The sequence below is a fragment of the Rhea pennata genome, chromosome 26 (assembly GCF_028389875.1).
Source record: "Rhea pennata isolate bPtePen1 chromosome 26, bPtePen1.pri, whole genome shotgun sequence".
NCBI lineage: Eukaryota > Metazoa > Chordata > Aves > Rheiformes > Rheidae > Rhea > Rhea pennata.
This window is the reverse complement of record NC_084688.1, coordinates 2,139,741-2,159,980: the sequence shown is the minus strand read 5'-3', so window position 1 is coordinate 2,159,980 and position 20,240 is coordinate 2,139,741. Positions and strand designations below refer to the sequence as shown.

Genomic DNA, 20,240 nt, shown 5'->3' with positions numbered 1-20,240 from the left:
CGCACCGGGGGGGGGTCCTGCACCCCATGCACGGTGCATGGCGGGGTCCCTCTCCTGTTGCACATCGCACCGGGGGGGGGGGTCCTGCACCCCATGCACGGCGCATCGGGGGGGGGGGGTCCCTCTCCTGTTGCACATCGCACCGGGGGGGGGTCCTGCACCCCATGCACGGCGCATCGGGGGGGGGGTCCCTCTCCTGTTGCACATCGCACCGGGGGGGGGGGGTCCATGCACCCCATGCACGGCGCATGGCGGGGTCCCTCTCCTGGGACCTCCCCGCCGCGCGCTCGGGGGCGGGGCCTCCCCCCCCCCCCCCCAGCACTGGAATTTTCCACTCGCCGCCGCGGCGCGGGCTCCCCGCCGGCCCCTACCCCCCCCCCCACCCCGCGCGCGCCCGCGCCCGCGCGCGGCCTCGGCCCCGCCCCCTTCCCGGCGGGCCCCGCGGCGACAAGATGGCGGCCGCCATGGCGGCGGGCTTGGGCCGCCTGGGCCTGCGGGCCTGTCGGCGGGTGGGCGCGGAGCGGGGCGCCGCTGGGAGCGGCCTGGGCTGTGGGGACTGCTGAGGGCCATGGCGTGGAGGAAACGGGGGCGTGTTGAGGGGCTGTGGGGTGAGAGACTGTGGGGAGGTGCTGAGGGATGTGGGGAGCTGCTATGGGGCTATGGAATGAGGGGCTGTGGGGTGAGGGATGTGGGGAGATGCAGAGGGGCTGTGGGGTGAGGGATGTGGGGAGATGCAGAGGGGCTGTGGGGTGAGGGATGTGGGGAGATAGTGAGGGATGTGGGGAGCTGGTGAGGGATGTGGGGAGCTGCTATGGGGCTATGAGATGAGGGGCTGTAGGGTGAGGGATGTGGGGAGATGGTGAAGGGATGTGAGGAGCTGCTATGGGGCTATGGGACTATGGGATGAGGGGCTGTAGAGAGATGCAGAGGGGCTGTGGGGTGAGGGATGTGGGGAGATGGTGAAGGGATGTGAGGAGCTGCTATGGGGCTATGGGAAGAGGGGCTGTAGGGATGTGTAGAGGGGCTGTGGGGTGAGGGATGTAGGGAGATGCAGAGAGGCTGTGGGGTGAGGGATGTGGGGAGCTGCTATGGGGCTGCTGCTATGGGATGAGGGGCTGTGGGGAGGTGCTGTGGGGCAAGGAGGGCTGCAAGAAGAGACTCTGCAGTGAGGCTGACAGCAGTAAGAGGCAATGGGAGGATGAGGAGCTGTGGGCTAAGGCAGGGGGTGGCCTGGCAGGGTGAGTGCTGGATGGGGCTGAGGAGCTACAGAGCAAGGGGGGGGGTGAGGGGCTGCAGTGCTGGAGGGCTGCTGAGAAGAGAGGAGGGGGCTGTGGGGAAGGACGTGGGGAAGATGTGTGAGCTGGGCATGGGGGGCTGGGGCTCCGGTCCAGTTCCAGCAGGCAGGAGATGGTGAGAATTTGTCCCCGAGCACGCTCCTGCTCAGCCAAGACTGCTGTTCGGGTATTTTCAGCAGGGGCCCTGCTCTGCCCTTTGTAGATGTGAAAGGATGTTGGGCGAACTGCATGACTTTGTAATTTTTCTTCCTTAGGGTGTGGAATCTTTACTCTGTCCTGCCAGAGCAGCTCCGACCTGTTTTGTTGTCCCTGTGAGAACAAAGCGGAGGTTCTCTGTCCCCAACTGGAACAGAGAACAGTCACTTGAAGAGAAGGAGAAAAAACTCAGAGCCTCAAGGATTGTAGTTCCTGAGGAGCATGTGGAACGGACCTTCTATTTGGCCTGCACAGGTGATCACTTCTTGAGGGCAAAATTAATGCAAGGTAGAAGCATAGAGTTATTAACCAAATAACAGCATGACATTGTCAGCAGCCTGTCTCGTCTGCAACGGGCTGACTTACTCGCCCTGCCGCCCAGGGAGGGGTGACAGCCGCCCTGCTTTACCCCAGAAATGTGTCAGACTGTTGGTTCCTTTGTGCCTAGGAAACACAAATAGCAAGGGAGGTCATGTTGCCTCCTGCTGACTGTGTCTTATTCTCATCTCCTGGAACTGTATAGAAGAGAAGGAGGGTGTATAGTTTAACGCATCTTATCAGTAGTGGCAGGTGCCTGTTATCAGTTGCCTTTGTGCTTGTATTTCATCTCACGAATGTTTTCAGGGAGGAATCCTGGTTCTTCAGCTGTCAGCAGCCAGGGTGTTGTCTGTTTGTTGCTTCTGAAATGTAGCCTTTTGCCATTGTGGTGTCTCTTCCTGACTTTTCTTATTATTTCATACAGCTGGTATTATTGACCCATACGTCCCCCCTGAAGGTGATGCTCGCTTGACTTCTCTGTCTAAAGAGGGGCTGAAGCAAAAGGTGGAGAAGTTCAAGCAGAGTGCTGTCTCCCAGTTAGCGTATGTACTCTCCTTTTCATTAGTTGGTGGCACCTCTGGAGCACCAACTCCATGCTCCATTCAGTCTTATAGATCATGCCTTTGTTTTCTACATGGTTCTTTCACTGCTGCAGTTATATCACTTAACCAGGAGTCTCTGATGAGAAAATCTCTCCTAGCATGAATGGTTGCAACCTGCACTGGCTTCTGTGGGCTGTTTGGGATTGCAGACTGCACTTGCAGTGTTTTTGTTTTATGAATACCTAGAGATTAGGTGTTTGCGGGGAGTCTCCAGTTCAGTTGCTTCCTGGTAAAAGCTGGGCTTGAACTGGATAAGATTATTGTCATAAACATATGAGGAGCTTCCAAATAGTTCTTGCTTGATGTAGAGTTTTTCTTGTCTTTTCAGTCTGCGGAAGGTAAAAGATCATGATCCAAATTTCAGCACTAAAACCTTTCCAGAGAAGGCACAAGAGATATTCACTGAAGCTCACAATTCCCTGGCGAAGTAAGACCCATTCTCTGACTGATGGGGTTATGTAGTACCTGTTTCTATTTGCCTATGTGCCTGCTGGGTCTTTTTTTTTTTTTTTTTTTGTGCTTCTGATCCTTATATTCCCTCTCTGACTTTATCTTATCCTGCTGTCTTCTCCCCGAAGAGGCAATAGCGTTAGAAATCTGGTTACAACCTTCTCATTTTTTGATAATGAAAGACAGGATATGGAAAATTCATGTTGACTTGACTTGTTAAGGAGATTAGCTTTTGCGTCCTCAGTATTATCAGCAGAAGAGTGCGGGTGGTTGGTGCTGTTCCAAATCATGCTGTAGGAAATTGTTTGGATGTGCAGTGTTGCTCCACTTTCCAGTAATAGAACAAATTTCAAAACTGCATCTTTTTTGGTTACAATTCCAAACATCAATAAAACATTTAGGTCATAACTGACTTCTCAAGGATGTTGTCATGTCTTTCCCTGAAATCTTGTCAACTAGCTTGCATTTATGTTCTTTTTTAGCTCTGAGATCACAGCTGAGAATTTAGCTTTTTCTGTTTGGCCAATGTATTGTGTACCTCCTGGAGAAGGAGGACCTTGTGAGTAAGTGTCTTTCTGATATGTGTATTTGAGTAACTGGGTGTGTTTCTCTTTCAGTTTTAACAAGCAGAAACTTCACTCCTTGGTGACAGAGCGCTGCTACTCGGTAAATACTTATCTGGGTGTTAGTGTAGAGTGGGGAGGTAATGTACAAGTCTGAGAAATAGCTAATGAGTAAATGCTTCATTGTAGACAGTAGTTTTCTTGTCATTCAGTGCACTCTAAGTGGCTGCTGTTTTGTTTTGTTTTCTTTATAGGAAATGGTCCGTGGGAACAGGTATAAGACCATCCGGTGGAGTTTTGTAGAGTCATTGGAACCTCCAAGGGTGGTTCATGTTCGATGTGACAGCATGGTGAATCAAGGCAACCTGTATGGCCAAGTGACAGTGCGGATGCACACTCGACAGGTACGTCCCTTTGTGCCCCTTGTGACTCCAGCCTGCTACCAGCCCAACACGTTTCTTGTTTCTATTTACAGACTTTAGCAATCTATGACCGGTTTGGGCGGTTAATGTACGGTGGGGAGCAGGTGCCCAAGGATGTTTTGGAGTACGTTGTATTTGAGAGGCACTTGGTCAACCTATACGGCACATGGAGGATGCATGGCAAGATCGTTCCGTCGTGGGCTCCACCAAAGGACCCCATTGTGAAGGTAGTGCCCCCGGGAGTGGGCACCAGCCCTGCTGGTTCCTGGGCTGTGTCTGTGCAACAAAGGTCCCTAGTTAATTCTGGACAAAAACAAAGCTGTGCCGTTGTGTGTTATAATTGCCAGGCACTAGACTGAATCCCAGGACGTCTTTGCCAGTTACGTGCTTCTGTCCTTGTTATGAGCAACAGCTTTTCTGCTGCTCCGGAGGCTTTATGCCTGGATGCAGCTGTCTTGCTCTGTCCGGCTGTTAGATATTGCCTAGAGGCTTCTGAAGTAACTGGGGAAGCCCGGTGTAATAATTTAGAGGTGTTAATGTCATGTAAAAGAGATCTCACTGTGGCTTATGAGACATGTTTTTTTCTCTGAACTACATAGCAAGTTGCATTTTAATCTGGCCGATTTTCTTCCTCTGCCTAATTTGCAGGGGTAACTGGGGACTTCACAAAGTCTATAGGGTAGTTGAAGTCTTTGGAAAATGTGGAATACACTTGGTTTAGGATAACCGGCAAGATGTAATAAGAGCCTGAAGTTATTTGATGTGTATATGATAATTTCTGGGATTATTACTCCCTGTACATAGTCTGGCAAATTGGTGCAGGTGTCCTGTTTTCCTGTGTTACTAAAAACAGGTCCTAGAGAGGAAGGAGATAAGAACTATAGTCTGGGTACCAAGGATGTCGTCCTGTTCCTCCCCCATGCTGCTACCATCTGGTCATCTTCCTGTGCAACACCTTTGCATTGCCAGAACCCCCTGCTCACCCTTTCTCATGCTCTAGAAGGCATGAAAATTTCCTGTTACAGTAACTCAGAGCTATTCTGTGTCTTGTTAATTCCATTTCTTGCTTTTTCAGACGGTGATGATTCCTGGCCCGACCTTGAATCCCTCACAAGAGTTTGAAGAGATCAAATAAGAAATTCCACAGCCTGTACAGATGCAATGTTACAAACAATTCTGGAGGGAAGAAGTGGAGTATATTTGTTGGGGTAGCATGTTGGACATAGCTGTGCTTTTCCAGTGGGCAAATCAACAAACAAAGCATCTTTGGGAATGGACTGTAGCCACTGAGAAGTTGCCTTTACAGCAGTGAGAGGGGCTTGGGAGGGGGATTCAGATGACCTCCAAGAAGAGCTTTACTCTGTTCAAGTATGCTCAGTGTACTGCATCTTAAACCCCTCTGCATTTATGTGAAGACGAAGATTCTGTCCTCTTCAGGACTACTCTCTAGGCAAACCTCTGTGCTGAATTTGCATCATGAGGGCCATTGACAGCAGAAGGGGTCTAAACTAGGGATATTTGGCACTTTAATAGGAGGTGCTGTAGACCTGATGGACTTTCATTAAAATTTGTGGGAGTGGGTATTGGTGCTTTCTTTTCCAATTGTCTTCCTCTGTTGGATTCCCAGGCACTTTTTTTTTTAAGAAAATGGAGAGTAGCAGTGAGCAGGCTTCGAATGAAATTTTCCTGGGTGGGTACTGCAATGGCTTCCCAAAGGAGCTGTAGCACAGCCTTAATAATTTAATATAAAATTATTGACTCCTAAGGTCTATAATTGTGTCAATGTCTGCCTGGAAGGCAGCATTTCTCATAGGTGACCTATCACCCCATGAGCATGTTGCAGATGCTCATGAATTCACTAACGGGATGTTGCCAGTGAGTGGCTGGCACCATCCTGTGGACACGATGACATTCACGTCAGGTTTCCTGGTTTTGCAGGCTGTATGAGTCCAGAAAACGCTTACCTTTTTCCATGGCTGGGGATAAGCCACTGCACTCTACTAATCTATTCCTGCCCTGATTTACTTAGATAAGCTAAATTTACTTCTATTTACAGAGCAAATACTCACTAGTTGCCAAATAATTAAGCATTTCTTTTTTCAAGTGGTCTTTCTTTTTGACTTGACTCTCGCTAGCTTTGGAAAACAAAGTGCATTTTTTCTTCTTCCTTGAAAGAGATTTTATACATCATGCAGTAAGACTTACGACTCCTTATACTTGCAGTGTTTCTTGTGAATGATGTTCTTTTGAAAGGGCAAAATACCATCTTCACGCTCTGTTGGAAGAGGAGCTGGCAGTGGAATCCCTTTTATCTTTTTGGAAACCAGAGGGGTGTCACAATCTGCCTTTCCTGAAAGCACCTTCTATCTTGAGTATTCTGCCTACGCTTCATTCATGTGCTGGAGCACTGAATCTCTTTTCACTTCCAGCATATGTGACCTGGGCTTGGAACTAAAATAAATTAGCAGTAGCTGTCTGGTTTGAGTCCGGTATGACTAAGGCAGCATACAAGTAGGGATGGATGTGACTTTGGGAGATGTGGCTGGGACACTAGAGGGCTGTGCTGCCATTCAGAGAGATCTGGACAGACTGGAGAACGGGGCGGAGAGGAACCTCATGAAGTTCAATGAGGGCAAGTGCAGGGTCCTGCATCTAGGGAGAAATAACCCCATGCAGCTGGAAAGCAGCTCTGCAGAGCAGGACCTGGGAGTGGTGGTGGGTGACAAGTTGACCGTGAGCCAGCAATGTGCCCTTGTGGCCAAGAAAGCCAATGGTCTCCTGGGGTGCATTACGAAGAGTGTTGCCAGCAGGTCGAGGGAGGTGATCCTGCCCCTCTCCTCAGCCCTGGGGAGGCCTCATCTCGAGTGCTGTGTCCAGTTCCGGGCTCCGCAGTACAAGAGAGACATGGAGCTACTGGAGAGAGTCCAGCGTAGGGCTACAAGGATGATCAGAGGGCTGGAGCACCTGCCCTACGAGGAACGGCTGCGAGAGCTGGGCCTGTTTAGCCTGGGGAAGAGAAGGCTGAGGGGGGATCTGATCAATGTCTATAAATACCTTACGGGAGGGTGTCAAGAGGATGGGGTCGGACTCTTTTCAGTGGTGTCATGAGGGTGACAGAGCACTGGCACAGGTTACCCAGAGAGGTTGTGGAGTCTCCTTCTCTGGAGATGTTCAAAACTCACCCGAACGTGATCCTGTGCAACATGCTCTAGGTGACCCTACTTGAGCAGGAGGGTTGGTCTAGATGATCTCCAGAGGTCCCTTCCAACCTCAACCATTCTGTGATTCTGTGACTCTGGAACCGATATCTATAAAATATAAACAAGGTTCTTCTGGCTCTTAATGAAAAGGAAATGCCTTCTGATGGAGTGGCAGGTTTCTGGGAAATGGCCTTTCTTTTTAAGTCTAGCAGTGTGCAGCTCCCCATCTCTTTTGTTAGTATTCAAATTGCTGCAGCTAAACCCGCTTTGTTCCTGATGTTCTTTACAGCCTTGCAGCTTTGTATGGTTCTGTTGTACCTCTTCCTTAGTCATATTTGATATCTTAACTGCACCCCATAAATCAGCCAGTGTACACACTGTAGATAATTTTATTCTCTGTATATACACTTTTTTACACGAGTGGATGGTCTCGTTTGACATTCAGCACTGAAGAAGATCACGGCACGCTACAACAATGCCACTTGCTAAGGACAGGAGAAGTAAATGGCAGAAGGATGATGGGACGAGCTCTGAGTACCAGTCTCGTGCGGAAACTGGGGACAGAACTGGAACATTCACTTCTGCTGTCTGTTTTTTATGCCCATGAAGCCTACTGCTCACCTCTTTTATGGTGAGGAAAACTGTTCTGTTGCTCTTTGTCCTGAGGTCAAGGCGCTGCTCTCTGCTTGTAGTGCTCCATCTCCAGCCAAACAACGCTGGAGAGCAGGAAGTACGTTCACCCCTTCCAGAAGAGCTGGAGTAGCTGCAAACCCAGAGCCCCGCACGGTGCCTCTGTGGTCTCAGCATCTGCCCTGGCTGTCAGCATCTCTGCCCCGCAGATGGGCGGTGTGAATACAGAAAGCAGTTGAAATGTGGGATGGTAAAAGCATTGAGCACTTCTACAGGTGGGCAGCAAAAGCGAAGGCTTGCTGGTGCTAGCGGCAATGTTGATGGAATAAACTATCTCCTGCGATGCAGGAAGGTGAACTTTGGGCATGTTTGCGCAGACTCGTGAAGAAGCAAACAGTAGGGACAAGGTGCTTTGAAAAGTCCGTGGTGGTGCTGGTTCAGACGAACACCTTTACAGCCGGGTTCCTGCAGAGCTAGAAGCGTAGCAGCGCTGAGAAGTCAGAGAGGAGGTCGCTGCTGGGAACGCCGATCCCGGCCTTTGCAAAGGGAGAGGTTTCTAGAAGCAGAGCACTGGAACGAGCCGCACGTTGGTTTATCCCCCCGGGATGAAAGGCGGACAGAGGCTGCTGGGAACAGAGATGGTGGTGGGAATTGCCAAATCGCAGCGTTCAAGCACGGAGCTGGCATCGCTGGACAAAACCGGAGCAGAAAGGTTTGATTTGCACACGTGGAAGTCCTGTGGTTGGCTCAGCAACTTCAGAGGGCACCTAAAATCGAATGCTTTTGAGTCTCAGGGAAACAAAAACCTGTTGTGAGGCTAACTGGGAACAGCAGCGTTTTATCCCAGGCTTCAGAACCTGGCCAGTTGTGGCTGTGATTATAGAAATCCCCCCTGATTTAAAATGCAGATGACAGCAGTGCTGCGGGAGATCAGCTGGGCTGCAGGAACCTGGAAAGCTGGTTTCCTCCCTTCCCAGTTGCATTGCTGCTGCTCTGGTTTGACTCTCCCCTGGTTTCACTTGGCTTGTGATGGAGAACGTGACGCCTGAGCCTCCAAGCCCGGGGCTCGCTGCGGCTGCCAGCTCCCATCAGCTCTTAAATCGCCGGCCGAAGCCGATGGTCGTGCCGTTTCCGTGCTACCTCGTTGGCTGCCAGCGTGAGTTTTCTCTGTGCATCCTCTTCCCTCAGCCGCTAACGTCAGTGGCTCTTTGAAGAAAAGAAGCAAAATTCTGTGGCACGCTTTGGTCCTGTAAGGAACTGCAGCCACCAAGCAGGCAGAACAGCGACAAGTTGCTCCGTGTTCGGGCTGGCGGGTGCCGGCACGGCCTTCAGCCGGGAGCGGAGATAAGGTGGGCGCCGGGGGAAACCTGAGGAATTTCCACGTAGCCAGAGCAGCGAGTGCTAAAAGCAACGTCAGGCAGCGGCACCCGGGCAGAAGGCTTCTCAACCTCGGCTAGCCGTGGCTGTGCCGCTCGGGGCAGAGCTGCACCCAGGGTATTGGGCAGAGCTGCACCCAGGGTATCGGGCAGAGCTGCACCCAGGGTATCGGGCAGAGCGGCGCAGCGCTGGGCGCAGCTGCCCGGGACTGCGTCTGCGAGGGCGCCAGGCACGCGGTGCGTCCTCGCGCCGGAGGCACCAGCCTCCCCGCGCGGCAGGAGGCTGCTCAGCTGCTTGTGGGCGAGTGGTTTTAGCCAGCAAGTTACAGCTTTGCATCCGATGTGCGGAGGCGAGGGAGGCTGGTGGCGTGGACGGTTTCACGCGGGTACCCTGCCCGGGTGCCGAGCGCTCAGCGCCGGGGTTGTCACGGGTGGGGGCGTTTGCAGGCTGCTGATGGCTCGAGCTCTTCAAAGGCAGCTCCCCCCTCCGTGCCGGTCCCCAGCGAGTGCTGGAGTCCAGCCGGAGCTGCTGGGCGCCTGGCCGTGCCGCGGGCTTTGCCGGCAGCTCTGTCCCGGCCAGCGCCGCGCAGAGGGGCAGCAGGCTGCGCCGGGAGCCAAAGCAGTCTTCAGCTCAGGACCTTTCCTCCACGTTCACAGGAGCTGTGTGTGCACCCAGCTTGCGGCCGGGCCAAGGGAGCTACTCGTGGTCCCAGGGGCAGACGTCTGGGTCGGTCTGGGCTGCGCCGCCGCCTCCGTGCCCGGGGCTCTCCCCGGCTCTGCCCTGCCCGCGGCGGGCCGGGATGGGGTCTGCGCTCTCCGCCTCCCGCGGACACGCTGCGGAGGGTTTGCTGCTTCCCGGGCTGGGCTTGTCAGGGCCTGGGGGAGCCGCCTCCGCTTCCCAGGGACAAACCGCGGCTGTGCCAGCGCTGCGGCTGCCGCTCGCTGGCAGCGAGGCGGCCCTGGGGCTGCTGCCTCGGCCCGGGCCCCGCGGGGGCTGGACGCCCGGCAGGATGCGGCACAGCGGCTTGTGCTCAGCCTCACTTGCAGCTTTGCCCTTGGATTTTTTCAGCGGGGCCGTCGGAGACGTGGCACCAGCTCCTGGCACCGGCTTTCCGGCTTCGGCGGGGGACGCTGGCGCTGCTCCCCGTGGGCGCGCGTCTGCTTTGACGCTGGCTTTCTCCACGGCTTTGGGCTCTGTTGCTTCTTCCCAGGGGCAAATGTCAGACTTCCTGCTCTCCGTGCTCTTGGACCCCTTGGATGGGCCTTTCCCCGTCCCATTTTTTAGGGAGGGCTCCTCCGCACCCATGCTCTCCCAAGGGCAGACGGACTCCCGCTGGCTGCTCCCAAACTCCAGCCGTGCAAAGGCGCCTGCTGCCCTTGCTCGCTGGGGAACCTCTCGGCCTGGCTCGTCCAGCGGGACGCCCGTCCCTTCCCAGGGGCAGACGTCGCTTCTAACGCCGGCAGCGGCACCCGCGGTTTCCCACGGGCAGACGTCTGCCCGCTGGCTCCCGGGTTTCCTCGAGGGCTGGGCGGCCGGCTCCTCCGTGTCCGGGCTCTCCCACGGACAGACCTCAGCCTTCAGGCTCCCTGCGCTTTCCGATTTCCTGGAAGCAGCTTTCCAGCCTTCCACGGCGGAGGCGTCCTCTGTGCCCGCGCTCTCCCAGGGGCAGACGGACCCGCGCGCTCTGCTTCCTTTCTCCTTCTCGGACGTGCTCTCTTTGAAGACGCTCTGATTTGGGCTCGTGCTTTTGCTCCCTGCGGGCAGACCACCTTCCGCCCGCCTTAATTTCTCTCTAGCCGGCGGAGGCGCAGCCAGTTCCCAGGGGCAGATTTCTGCTTTACTGCCGCCTTCGCCCTCCTGCGCCTCCCACGGACAGACCTCGGCCTTCAGGCTCCCCGCCGCCGGCTGCGCCGAGCCCGGGCTCTCCCCGGGGCAGACGGCCGCTCGCTCGCCGCTGCCCCCCTCCAGGGACTTCGCCGGGCTGGCGAACGCCGCCTGCCGCGTGATGCGCTTGTCCCCCTTCGACGCCCGCCCGGGAACCTGCTTGGCTCTCCCGTGATCCGAGGGAGGCGCGGCCACTTCCCAGGGGCAGATTTCCGCTTTGCCGTCCTCGCTCTCCCGCGTCTCCCACGGACAGACCTCGGCCTTTAGGGTCCCCGGGCTCTGGGAGGCCCTCGAGGGCGGCCCGGGCAGAGCCGGGCTCCCGGCGCGGGGGGCTGCCGCCGGCTGCGCCGAGCCCGGGCTCTCCCAGGGGCACACGGCCGCTCGCTCGCCGCTGCCCCTCTCCAGGGCTTTCCCCGGGCTGGCGAACGCCGCCGGGCGCGTGGTGCGCTTGTCGGCAGGCTCCTTCTCCTTCTCTTTGCCCTCTGTCTTCGGCAGGGCCTCGCTCGCCTCCCAGGGGCAGGTTCCCTTTCCTGCAAGATTTGCTTCGGTCGCGTCAATCGCTCCCGATCCCGGGAGGTTTCCCCCTTGGGAAATCCCGCTTGTGGCCCTCTCCCTGCCTGCCGGGGCGGCAGCCGCTCCCCCGGGGCTGGTTTCGGCTGTCGCAGGAGGCTCATCCTCAGCTCCCCGCGGGCGGCCGGCGGCTGCTCCGCTCTCCGTGCTGCCCGCCGCTCCCGTGGAAGGAAGCTCCCCCGGGCTCTCAGCGGCGAGGCCGGCGCCTGCTCCCTCCGCCCCGGCCCGGGCGGACTCCCGCCGGCTGCTCCCCTTCTCCGCGACTTTGGGTGCGTCGCTGGTGTCCCTCGGCGCAGCTCCCCGTGGGAAAACGCCTTTCCCCGCTCCGCAAGTCTCGCTTTGACCGTCCTGTAACTTTGCGGCGTCGGATAAGGCTGCGCTCGCTTCCCAAGGGCAAATTTCCGCTTTATCGCCGTCGGTTTCCCAGGGACAAACCAAAACCTTTGCGCTCCCTGCGCCCTCCGGGCCCCTCCAGGTCATCCTGGGCCGCTCGGGGCTTCGGGGAGCTGCCGCCGGCGAGGCCGCCTCGGCGCTGGCGCTGCCCCGAGGGCGGCCGGGCGCCGGCCGGCTGCTGCCGCCCTCCCGCGCTCTCAGCACACCCAGCGATTTGGGCCGGATGCTCTTGGCCCATTCGGAAAGCCTCGTCCTGTCCCGTTCCAGCCTTTCGCTCTCCGGCTGAACCTCGCCGGCGTCCCCGGGGCAGGCTGCTGCCCCGCCGCCGCCGCCGCCGCCGCCCGCCGCCGCCTCCCAGGGACAGACCTCTGCTTTCCTGCTCTCGCCGCTCCCCGCCCGCCCGGCGCCCGAGCCGCGCGGCTCCGGGCTCGGCGCGCCGCGCCGCGCCGCTGGGTCCGCCGCGTCCTGGCTCTCCCAGGGGCAGACGGGCTCGGGCGCCTTCGCCGGGCTCGGCCCTCTCGCCTCCGGGGACGCGATTGCCTCCTGCCGGAATAACGAGCCTCTTCCTGGCGGAGCCCCCGGGGCTTCCCCGGGACGAGCCTCGGCCTCCGGCTCCTCGGCAGCCTCCGCCGGAGCATCGCGGCGGTCGGGGCCGGTGGCTCCGCGGGGCGGTTCCGCCGCTTCCCGGCTGCTCCCGGGGGCCGGGATGGCACGCGGCCCCGGCGCTTCGTGCCGGGCCGGCCGCAGGGCGCCGCAGCTGGCAGGGCCGGGCTCCTCTGCGAGTTTCCCGCGGGCGTCCCCGGCGTTTTCCCGCGCCGGGCTGCCGCCGCCGCCGCTGCCGCCCAGGGCCGCGCTCTGCGCCGCGGTGCCGGCCTCTTCGCGCGGGCCGGGGCCCCTGAGGGATGCGGCCGCCGCCGCCCAGGGCGTCTCCCCGCCGCTGCCTCCATCTCCTCCTCCTCGCCCTTTCCCGCCGCGTCTCCCTCCGGAGCGGCTGAAGGCCTTGAGGGCTAAGCCGAGGCTCCTGAGGGAGGCTCTCGGGGCGGAGGTGCCGGGGCCGGATGCGCCGCGGGGCGTCCCCGAGCCCGCCGCCCCCGCCGCTTGCTGCTCCCCGCTGCAGGTCTCCTCCCGGGGCCGGGGCGGGCTGGCGGGCGCCGAGGAGCCCGGCGCCGGGGCCGGGGGGGGCGCGGGGGGCGCCAGGCTCTGGAGCCGCGCGGGGGGCACCGGCGGGGTCCTGCGCACCGCCACGCGCACCCGCCCCGGCCGCAGCGCCCCGTCCGCGCTGGCGCTCTTGACGGGCGCGTAGGTGACATGCCTCCGCGCCCGGCCCCGGCGCGGGGAGCCCCCGCCGCCCCCGCTGCCGGGGGGTCCGGGGTCCCGCGGGGCGCCCGGCCGCTCCTGCCTCGCCGGCTTCTCGCGCGCCGCCGGCCTGGCCGGGAGCTCAGCCTCGTGCCCGGCGCCGGCCGCCAGGCTCAGCGCCTTGCGCACCGGCGCCCGCCGCGGCCGCCCGGCCGCCGCCAGCTCCTGGGCGCTGGCCGACTTGCAGACGAGCGGGGCGGCCTCCAGCGACTCGCTGTCGGACGGCTCCGAAGCCTTCGCCGCCGCCGCCGCCGTCTTCCTCGCAGGGGAGGCGGGCGGCCGCGCGTGGTCCTCGGCACTGCGCGACTTGCGCAAGGACGCGGCGCGGCGCCGCCGGCTGCCCTCCCGCAGCCGCAGGCTGCCACCACCGCGGCCGCCGCGGCCGGCCGGCTCGGCGCCGTCCCGCTCGGCCTCGGGCGGCCCGGCGGGGCGGCGCAGGGCGCAGCGGCCCAGGCTGCGCCGGGAGCCGCGCTTCTTGGCCAGGTGCGGGTTGCTGGCCGCCATCCGCCGCGTCCTGTGCGCCTCCAGCTGCGCGTAGAGCTTCTTCAGCTCCTCCTGCGCCGGGGGCCGCCGGGGACGGGGTCCGGGGGGCGGGGAGGGGGGGGGGGGACACAGGAGAGCACGTAGAGCGGCACCGAGCGGCGCCCCGGCCCTGCGCAGCCCCGTCTCGGCGCCGGGTCGCTCCCCGTCCCCCCGACGCCGGCACGGTCCGTCCCGCGCCCCCGGCTCGCTGCTGCGCCCGGCTCGTGCCCCCCCCCCCCCCCCGCTTCAGCTCGCTCCCCCCCCCAACCCCGTCTGGTTTGCAGCAGGGGAAAGATTGCAAAAGCAGCTCTTACTCTGCGCGGGGCCGCATAGCTAGCGTCAAAAGAAGGTCCTGAGTGTGCCACCCACCCGAATGTCATCGGGGTCGAGACTGCGCTCGCTCCAGGCGGAGGCGATGCTGCTGTTCAGGTAGGAGCCCGAGCGCCTCGCGTCCAGCTCGTCCTCGTAGACCTCGGCCGCGATCTCCTCGCGCAGCGGCGAGCCGGCGCGCAGCAGCTGGCGGCGGAGGGGCGCCGGGTCGCCGCGCGTTCGCCGCCTGCCCGCTCGGCCAAACGCGGGCGGAGGGTCCGGGGGTCGGGATCCCCCCCCACCCCCCACGCTCCTCCGCGCCGAGAGCCGCCCTTGGCGTCTTGGCTCCCGCGTGCCCGCTCACCTTGGGCACGAAGAGCAGCACCAGCGTCATGGTGACGGTGGCGTGGGTGTGCGCGAAGAAGAGCAGCAGGGTCCAGTCGGGGTGCAGCGAGGGGACCAGGACGAACCTGCAAGGGGCCAGGGGCTCGCAGGTGCCCTGCGGCGCCAGGACGGGGATCCCTACGCTTGCGGGGAGCGGGACGGGGTATTTCCTGGGCCGCGCAAGCGCCGGGTGTGCCGGCAGCTGGCGCCGGCGGGCAGCGGAGGGTGCAGCCCGCGGGCGGCCGCTTTGGAGCAAATTCGGTGTTTCCCTGGTGTCCGACCCGTGCCGGGGACTGGGAAGTGAATCCTGCCGGGGATGCAGGCAACATCCACCCGGGAGCGGCTCGGCGCCCCGGATCACGGCGCCGCTCGGCGCCCTGGGTCGCAGCTCTGCTCCGTGCCCCGGTGTGACTCGGTGCCCCAGACCGTGGCTCCCCTCAGTGCCCCGGAGCTGCTCAGCGCCCCAGATTGCAGCTCGGCACCCCGGATCGTGGCTCCGCTCAGCGCCCCGGAGCCACTCGGCACCCAGGATCATGGCTCGGCGCCCCGGATCGCGGCTCCGCTCGGCGCCCCGTGCCTCACCTGGCCACGTGGAAGGCGGCGGAGACGAGGAGCTCGTTGTGCAGCGCGATGCCCAGGTAGCGGGGCTCGTGGAAGGCCGAGGGCACGGAGCGCGTGGCGAAGCACAGGAAGCTGCCCCACAGCAGGAAGAGCATCTCGGCTGGGGGCAGAGCGGGAGGCGCAGCGCTGAGCGCGGGCACGAGGACAAGGAGGAGGAGGAGGAGGAGGAGGAGGAGGAGGAGGAGGAGGAACCCCAGGAACCGCCGGGGGAGCCGGGGGCAAAGCAAAGCGCCAAGCAGACGAACGCGCCGTGCCCCGCGTTGGGGCTGGGAGCTGCGGCCGAGGGGTCCTGGGCGGCGAGAGGGTCCGGCTGGGAGGGACCGCGGCGGCCGAGCCGGCGCTCACCGATCACCATCATGTAGTCCCAGCGGTCGTGGCCGCAGAGGTGGAACTGGAGGCCGCGGGCGGTCTGGGAACGGATCACCAGCGGGATGTTCCTGTCCACGTTCTCCAGCATCCCCACGGTCCAGGCCGCCAGGAACCACAGCACCAGGAGCAGGATCAGCCCCAGCATCTTCAGCACCCGCCCGCTGCTCATGTAGGGCACCCGCTGGGCCGTGCGGGACAGGAACACCTTCAGCACCCTGCAAGGCACCCAGGGGTGAGCCAGGATGCCCCCCGCGCCCCCCGGGCCCGGGCCGCTCGCCGGCTCCGGCGCCGCCTCGGCTCACGGTTACCTGTACAGCTTGAGGGCGATGGTGCCGTAGACGATGGCGAAGCCCAGCCCACGCACCCAGCGCAGGACGATGCAGCGGAAAATGCTCGGCTTGAAGTACAGGATGAACACCTGGGAAAGCAGGAGAGCGGGGCCGGCGCGCGCGAGGGGCCCTGCCGGCCCCGCCGGACGCTTCACGGCCCTCGGACGCCGCCGGGGGTGGAGAAGGGGCTGGGGCAGACAGAGCCGAGGCAGGAGAGGCGGTTGCATGGGACAAAGCGGATGCAGGCGCCAGGCCGGTCCTGCCCCGTCTTGCTGCAGGCCCTGGACACCGGCTGCTTTGGGGAAACGCTCCCACTCTCACTTTCCCCGCTGCCCTGGGGCAGATGCTGCAGATCTTGCAGGAGGCAGAGGGGGTTTAGAGGGGGATTAATTCCAACGGCCAGCGGGAGAAAAGGGATTTGGGCTGCGGAGAGGGTCGACAGCGCAGCCGCCGGAGGCCGAGCCAGCACAACTAGAAACGAGGCCGAGCTGCCCCCGAGGGCGGTTTGAGGGCAGGTTCCTGCCCTGCGGGGAGGAGGGCGGCTTTGGGCTCTGCAGACCGGCGCGGCGCGGCGCCCGGCAGCGCCCTCCCCGTCCCGCGGCGTCCCGGTGCCCGGCAGGCAGGGCTCTCGTTAGGATTTAGGGGTAACGGGGCCGTTTGCCGCTCGGATGGGGGCAGGGCAGAGGGGAGCGAGCCGTTCCCAGCCCCGCGCAGCTCGAGGAGGTCCGCGGCCGAGGGAGGTCGGCGGGCGAGTGTGCAAGGGCTTTCACCGGCCCAGGGCTCTCCGAGGGCCGGATACTCACGGGGAAGTAGAGGAGGAGGGATCCGAAGAGGATGGTCTCCAGCAGGATGACCCCCGACGCCCGGATCCGCTGCAGGAAGAGGCAAACAGGCCCGTGAGCGCGGGCGGGGAGCCCGGAGCAGCGCCCGAAGGGGCCGGAGCATCCTCCGGCGGCGCGCGGCGCCCCGGCGCCTTGCCTTGCTCTTTCGGAAGTGGTAGGAGACGAGCATGCTGAGGAAGACGGCCAGCATGCAGGCGGCCTGGCAGGAGAGGACGGCCGCCCGCAGCGCCCCGGCCTCCTCGATCAAGCAGGGCGCGTCGTCCACGCACGCGGCGCAGCCCGGCCGGCAGGGCCGGCACGCCAGCCGGCCGCCGGGCGCCGGCGCCGAGCTCCCGCGGGGCGCCTGCGGACAGAGCGCGCCGCCGCGGGTTAGGGCATCGCCCCGAGATCCCCACCGCCCGCCTCGCACCCGGCCCGTCTCCCGCGGGGCGCGGGGATGGCGGCACCCACCTGCCCCGGCGCCGCCGGCCGCACCGCCGGCCCCGTAAAAGCCCGGCTTGCACCGGCACAGGTAGCTCCCGAGCACGAAGCCGCGGCTCTCCTGGGGGACACACTGAAGGAGACAGGTCTGGGCGAGGGTTCCCCCTGCACCCCGGGGTGCTGCGCTGGCCCCGGCCCCCCCGGCCCCGGCCCCAGCCCCGCGTGCCTTCCTCCCCCTCGGCGGTGCCTGCAGAGCAGTGGTTAAACATTTAAGAATTAAAAGCAAAAGCCGGGCCCTCAAATCCCTCCCTAAAACCTAAATGGACACCTAATGCAGCAAAGCGCACTAATCCCGCCGCGCGGGCTCCGCCGTGACGGCAGCGGCAGGGCGCAGCGGCCGCCGCCGCGCTAATCCCCGGCGGTGGAGACCCCGCCGCCACGGCCCGGCGCCGAAACGGGGCGGAAAAGGGGAAAAAAGGGGGGAGCCGCGGGGCTGCCGGGGAGCAGGCACGGCCCCGGCGCTGGTGCCAGCCGGGAATGCCGTGGGATGGCCGGGCACGCCGGGGGGTCTCCGCTCCCGTTGGCCTGCTGGGAATTTTTCTGGGTGCAGTTATTTTCTGAAAAGATGCCTGGAGCGCGGCAGGGCGTGCAACCATGCCCCGCTGGTGGGAATTACCTGCAGGGGGCTGGAAGGAAAAGTTTCAGAAAGAGGATCTCCAAGGTTTCTCCGACGCTGGGGAAGGGGATTTGGCCAGCGTTTGCCGCAGCGTGGAGCGGCGCGCAGGGCCCGGGGGCTCCCGCCCCGGCAGTAACCCCCCGACACCGCCAAGAGCCCCGATCCCGGCCGCGCAGCTCCAAGGGGCCGCGAAAGCCCTCCGAAAAGGCATTTTAACGCGTTCTTAAATTGAGGCTACCCAAAGAACGGGAGGAAAGGCGCCGGGCTGCCTTGCACGCGGGGTGCCCCGAGCCGCCGCCGGCGAGCCCGCAGCAGCCGGGGCGGCGGGGAGGGCGCGCGGCGGGCGGGAGCCAGGTCACACGCCGGCGCTCGCCGCGGGGGCAGGCAGATTTGCACAATAAACCCCGCGGGCCGCGGCACCGCGAGCAGCTGAGCGGAGCAGATGGATCAGCCGGAGAGGGGATAACGCTGAGCCGCCGGGGAGGGATGCGCAGCGGGAGCCCGGAGCGGGAGCCGCGCCGCGGGGTGCCATGCCGTGCTGCACCGTGCGATGCCGTGCCGTGCCGCGCCGCGCCGGGGCGATACCTGCGTGCTGTTGAGGTCGCAGCGGTGCGTGTCGGCGAACCAGCCGGGCCCGCTGGCGCAGGGGTCGAGCTGCACGTCCTGCAGCTTGACGTCCAGCCGCACGACGCCCCTGTGCAGAGAGTCCCGCTCAGCGCCGGGGACCCCCCCACTGCCCCGGCACGCGCACGGAGCAGCCCCCCGGGCAAACCGCGCCGGCGCCGCCGGCCGCCTCTTACTTGAACTCGGGGCTGAGGTCTGGCTTGAGCCCGTAGAAGGAGGAGGAGAGCGTGACCATCCAGGAGGGCAGGAACTTGCCGTCGCGGCACTCGAGGAACGGCGGCGACCACCGCACGTGGCCCGCGTCGCCCACGTAGCCGTCACCCCGGCTCCACTTGGGGGTCTCCAGGCTGCGGAGGTCATTGCGGAGCAGCCGCTTCCGCAGGGAGAAGCCCCGCGGGGGCTCGGGGGCGTCGAACCACCGGCGGTCGCCGCTGAGGTTGCCGCGGCCGGCGGCGGCCGAGAGGTCCTGCAGCAGGATCTCGGCGCTCTCCTGCGTGGCCTGCAGCATCAGCCGGGGCTTGGAGGCCAGCGGGTGGGCGTCGAAGGCCAGCACGGCGCGGTAGACCCGGGGGTCGCCGGCCACGAGGCTGCGCACCAGCGCGTGGTACCACTCGGCGTCCTCGGCCAGGCTGGCCTCGCGGATGTCGTTGGCCTGCAAGAGCATGTTGAGGAAGTTGGCGGCGTGCGCCAGGCTCTCGGCGGCCGCCCGCAGCGCGGCGCGCAGCGGCGCCGGGGGCCCCCCGCCGCCGCCGGCCCCCGGCCCCGCCGCGGCGAACCGCCGGCTGCAGTTGGCCCGCGCCAGCCGCGGCGCGTCGCCGGAGCGCAGGAACGCCAGCGCCGCCGCCGAGCCCTGGGGATCCGGCTCCGGCGTGGGAGCCCAGGGCGCCGGCGAGGCCGAGAACCATTCCTGGCCCGGGGTGGGTTTGGCTTTGGGGGCCGGCGGCCGGGGCTGCGGGGAGCTGCCCCCGCCGCGGAGCAGCGCCACGTGCAGGCAGCAGAGCAGCGGCCACAGCCAGAGCCCCATGGCCGGGAGCGGGGCTCGGGCTGCCGCGCGGCCCCGGCAGCCGCCGCGGGGCCGGAGCGGGCGGCCGGCACCCCTAGGGCCGGGCGAGCATCCTCCGCATCGCCCCGGCTCCGCCGGGCTCCCGCTCTGCCTCCTGTTTTCCTCCTTTCCCGGTGCCGGAGCAGACGTCACTGGCTCCGGAGCGCTGCCCGCCCCGCTCCACGCCTCCCGCTGATGCCGCGGCTGTGCAATCCCGGCGGATGGCCCTCCGCGGCGAGGCGCCCGGCCGGGGGCCCCCCCGGCAGCTCGCACCCCCCGGCTCCGGCGGGGGCCGGTCCTGATGCAAGCGCATCCTGATGGGAAGCCATGGCAACGGGGCTGGGAATTTTCCTCCCGGCAGCAGCCCCCCTCCCCGCGCCGCCCCCCCCTCGGCTCCCGGCAGCAGCCAGCCAGGATGGGGCCCAGATAAGGTCACCTGCCACCGGCTCCCGGTTAACTCCTGCTGCGCCACCAGCCAAGGGCTTGGCGAGGGGGCGTGGGGCTGGGGCCGCGGTGCAGCCCCCATGGCGGGGCCCAGGTCCTACCCACAGCTCCTGCTTACAAAGGGGGAAACTGAGGCACGGGGGTACTGCGCAGCTGCCTGCAAGCAATGGTCCCTTCCCTCTGTGCCAGCGTGAGCTGGTCCTTGTCCCCTCTCCTCCAGCCGTGCGTGTGCGCTGGGGCTGCGAGGCTGCTCTCGGTGCCTGCAAGAGCCACGCGGGAGCTGTGCTGGGAGGTGTCTGACGGCTGGGCAAGCGCCGTGCAGATGCCATGCAAGGGGCTTGCGGCAGCTGTGCAGGAGCCGTGCAGGAGCCGTGCAAGGCCGGCAGCGTGGCGGTGCCGGCTG

The 20,240-nt window shown here is 63.4% G+C and overlaps 2 protein-coding genes across 3 annotated transcripts; one reads left to right on the top strand and one right to left on the bottom strand.

Moving 5' to 3' along the window:
• Window positions 1-435: 435 nt before the first annotated feature.
• On the top strand, window positions 436-5,428 carry MRPL45 (mitochondrial ribosomal protein L45). Of its 2 annotated transcripts, XM_062595656.1 has the most exons (8): window positions 436-509; window positions 1,550-1,745; window positions 2,233-2,350; window positions 2,739-2,837; window positions 3,478-3,526; window positions 3,678-3,827; window positions 3,899-4,072; window positions 4,921-5,428. In XM_062595656.1, exons 1-8 carry the CDS (start codon window positions 453-455, stop codon window positions 4,978-4,980), a joined length of 903 nt encoding a protein of 300 aa, XP_062451640.1. In that variant the 5' UTR covers window positions 436-452; the 3' UTR covers window positions 4,981-5,428. The 2 variants fall into 2 exon arrangements, with proteins under 2 accessions (XP_062451640.1, XP_062451641.1); XM_062595657.1 differs by lacking the exon at window positions 3,899-4,072.
• Window positions 5,429-9,748: 4,320 nt separating this feature from the next.
• On the bottom strand, window positions 9,749-19,030 carry GPR179 (G protein-coupled receptor 179). Its single transcript, XM_062595353.1, has 12 exons — window positions 18,528-19,030; window positions 18,313-18,421; window positions 17,078-17,184; window positions 16,768-16,960; window positions 16,593-16,661; window positions 15,769-15,878; window positions 15,437-15,675; window positions 15,053-15,191; window positions 14,451-14,556; window positions 14,147-14,293; window positions 12,496-13,810; window positions 9,749-11,466 (listed from the first exon to the last, which is right to left on the bottom strand). The coding sequence occupies exons 1-12, from the start codon at window positions 19,013-19,015 to the stop codon at window positions 9,749-9,751; spliced, it is 4,740 nt and encodes a 1,579-aa protein (XP_062451337.1). The 5' UTR covers window positions 19,016-19,030.
• Window positions 19,031-20,240: the final 1,210 nt, after the last annotated feature.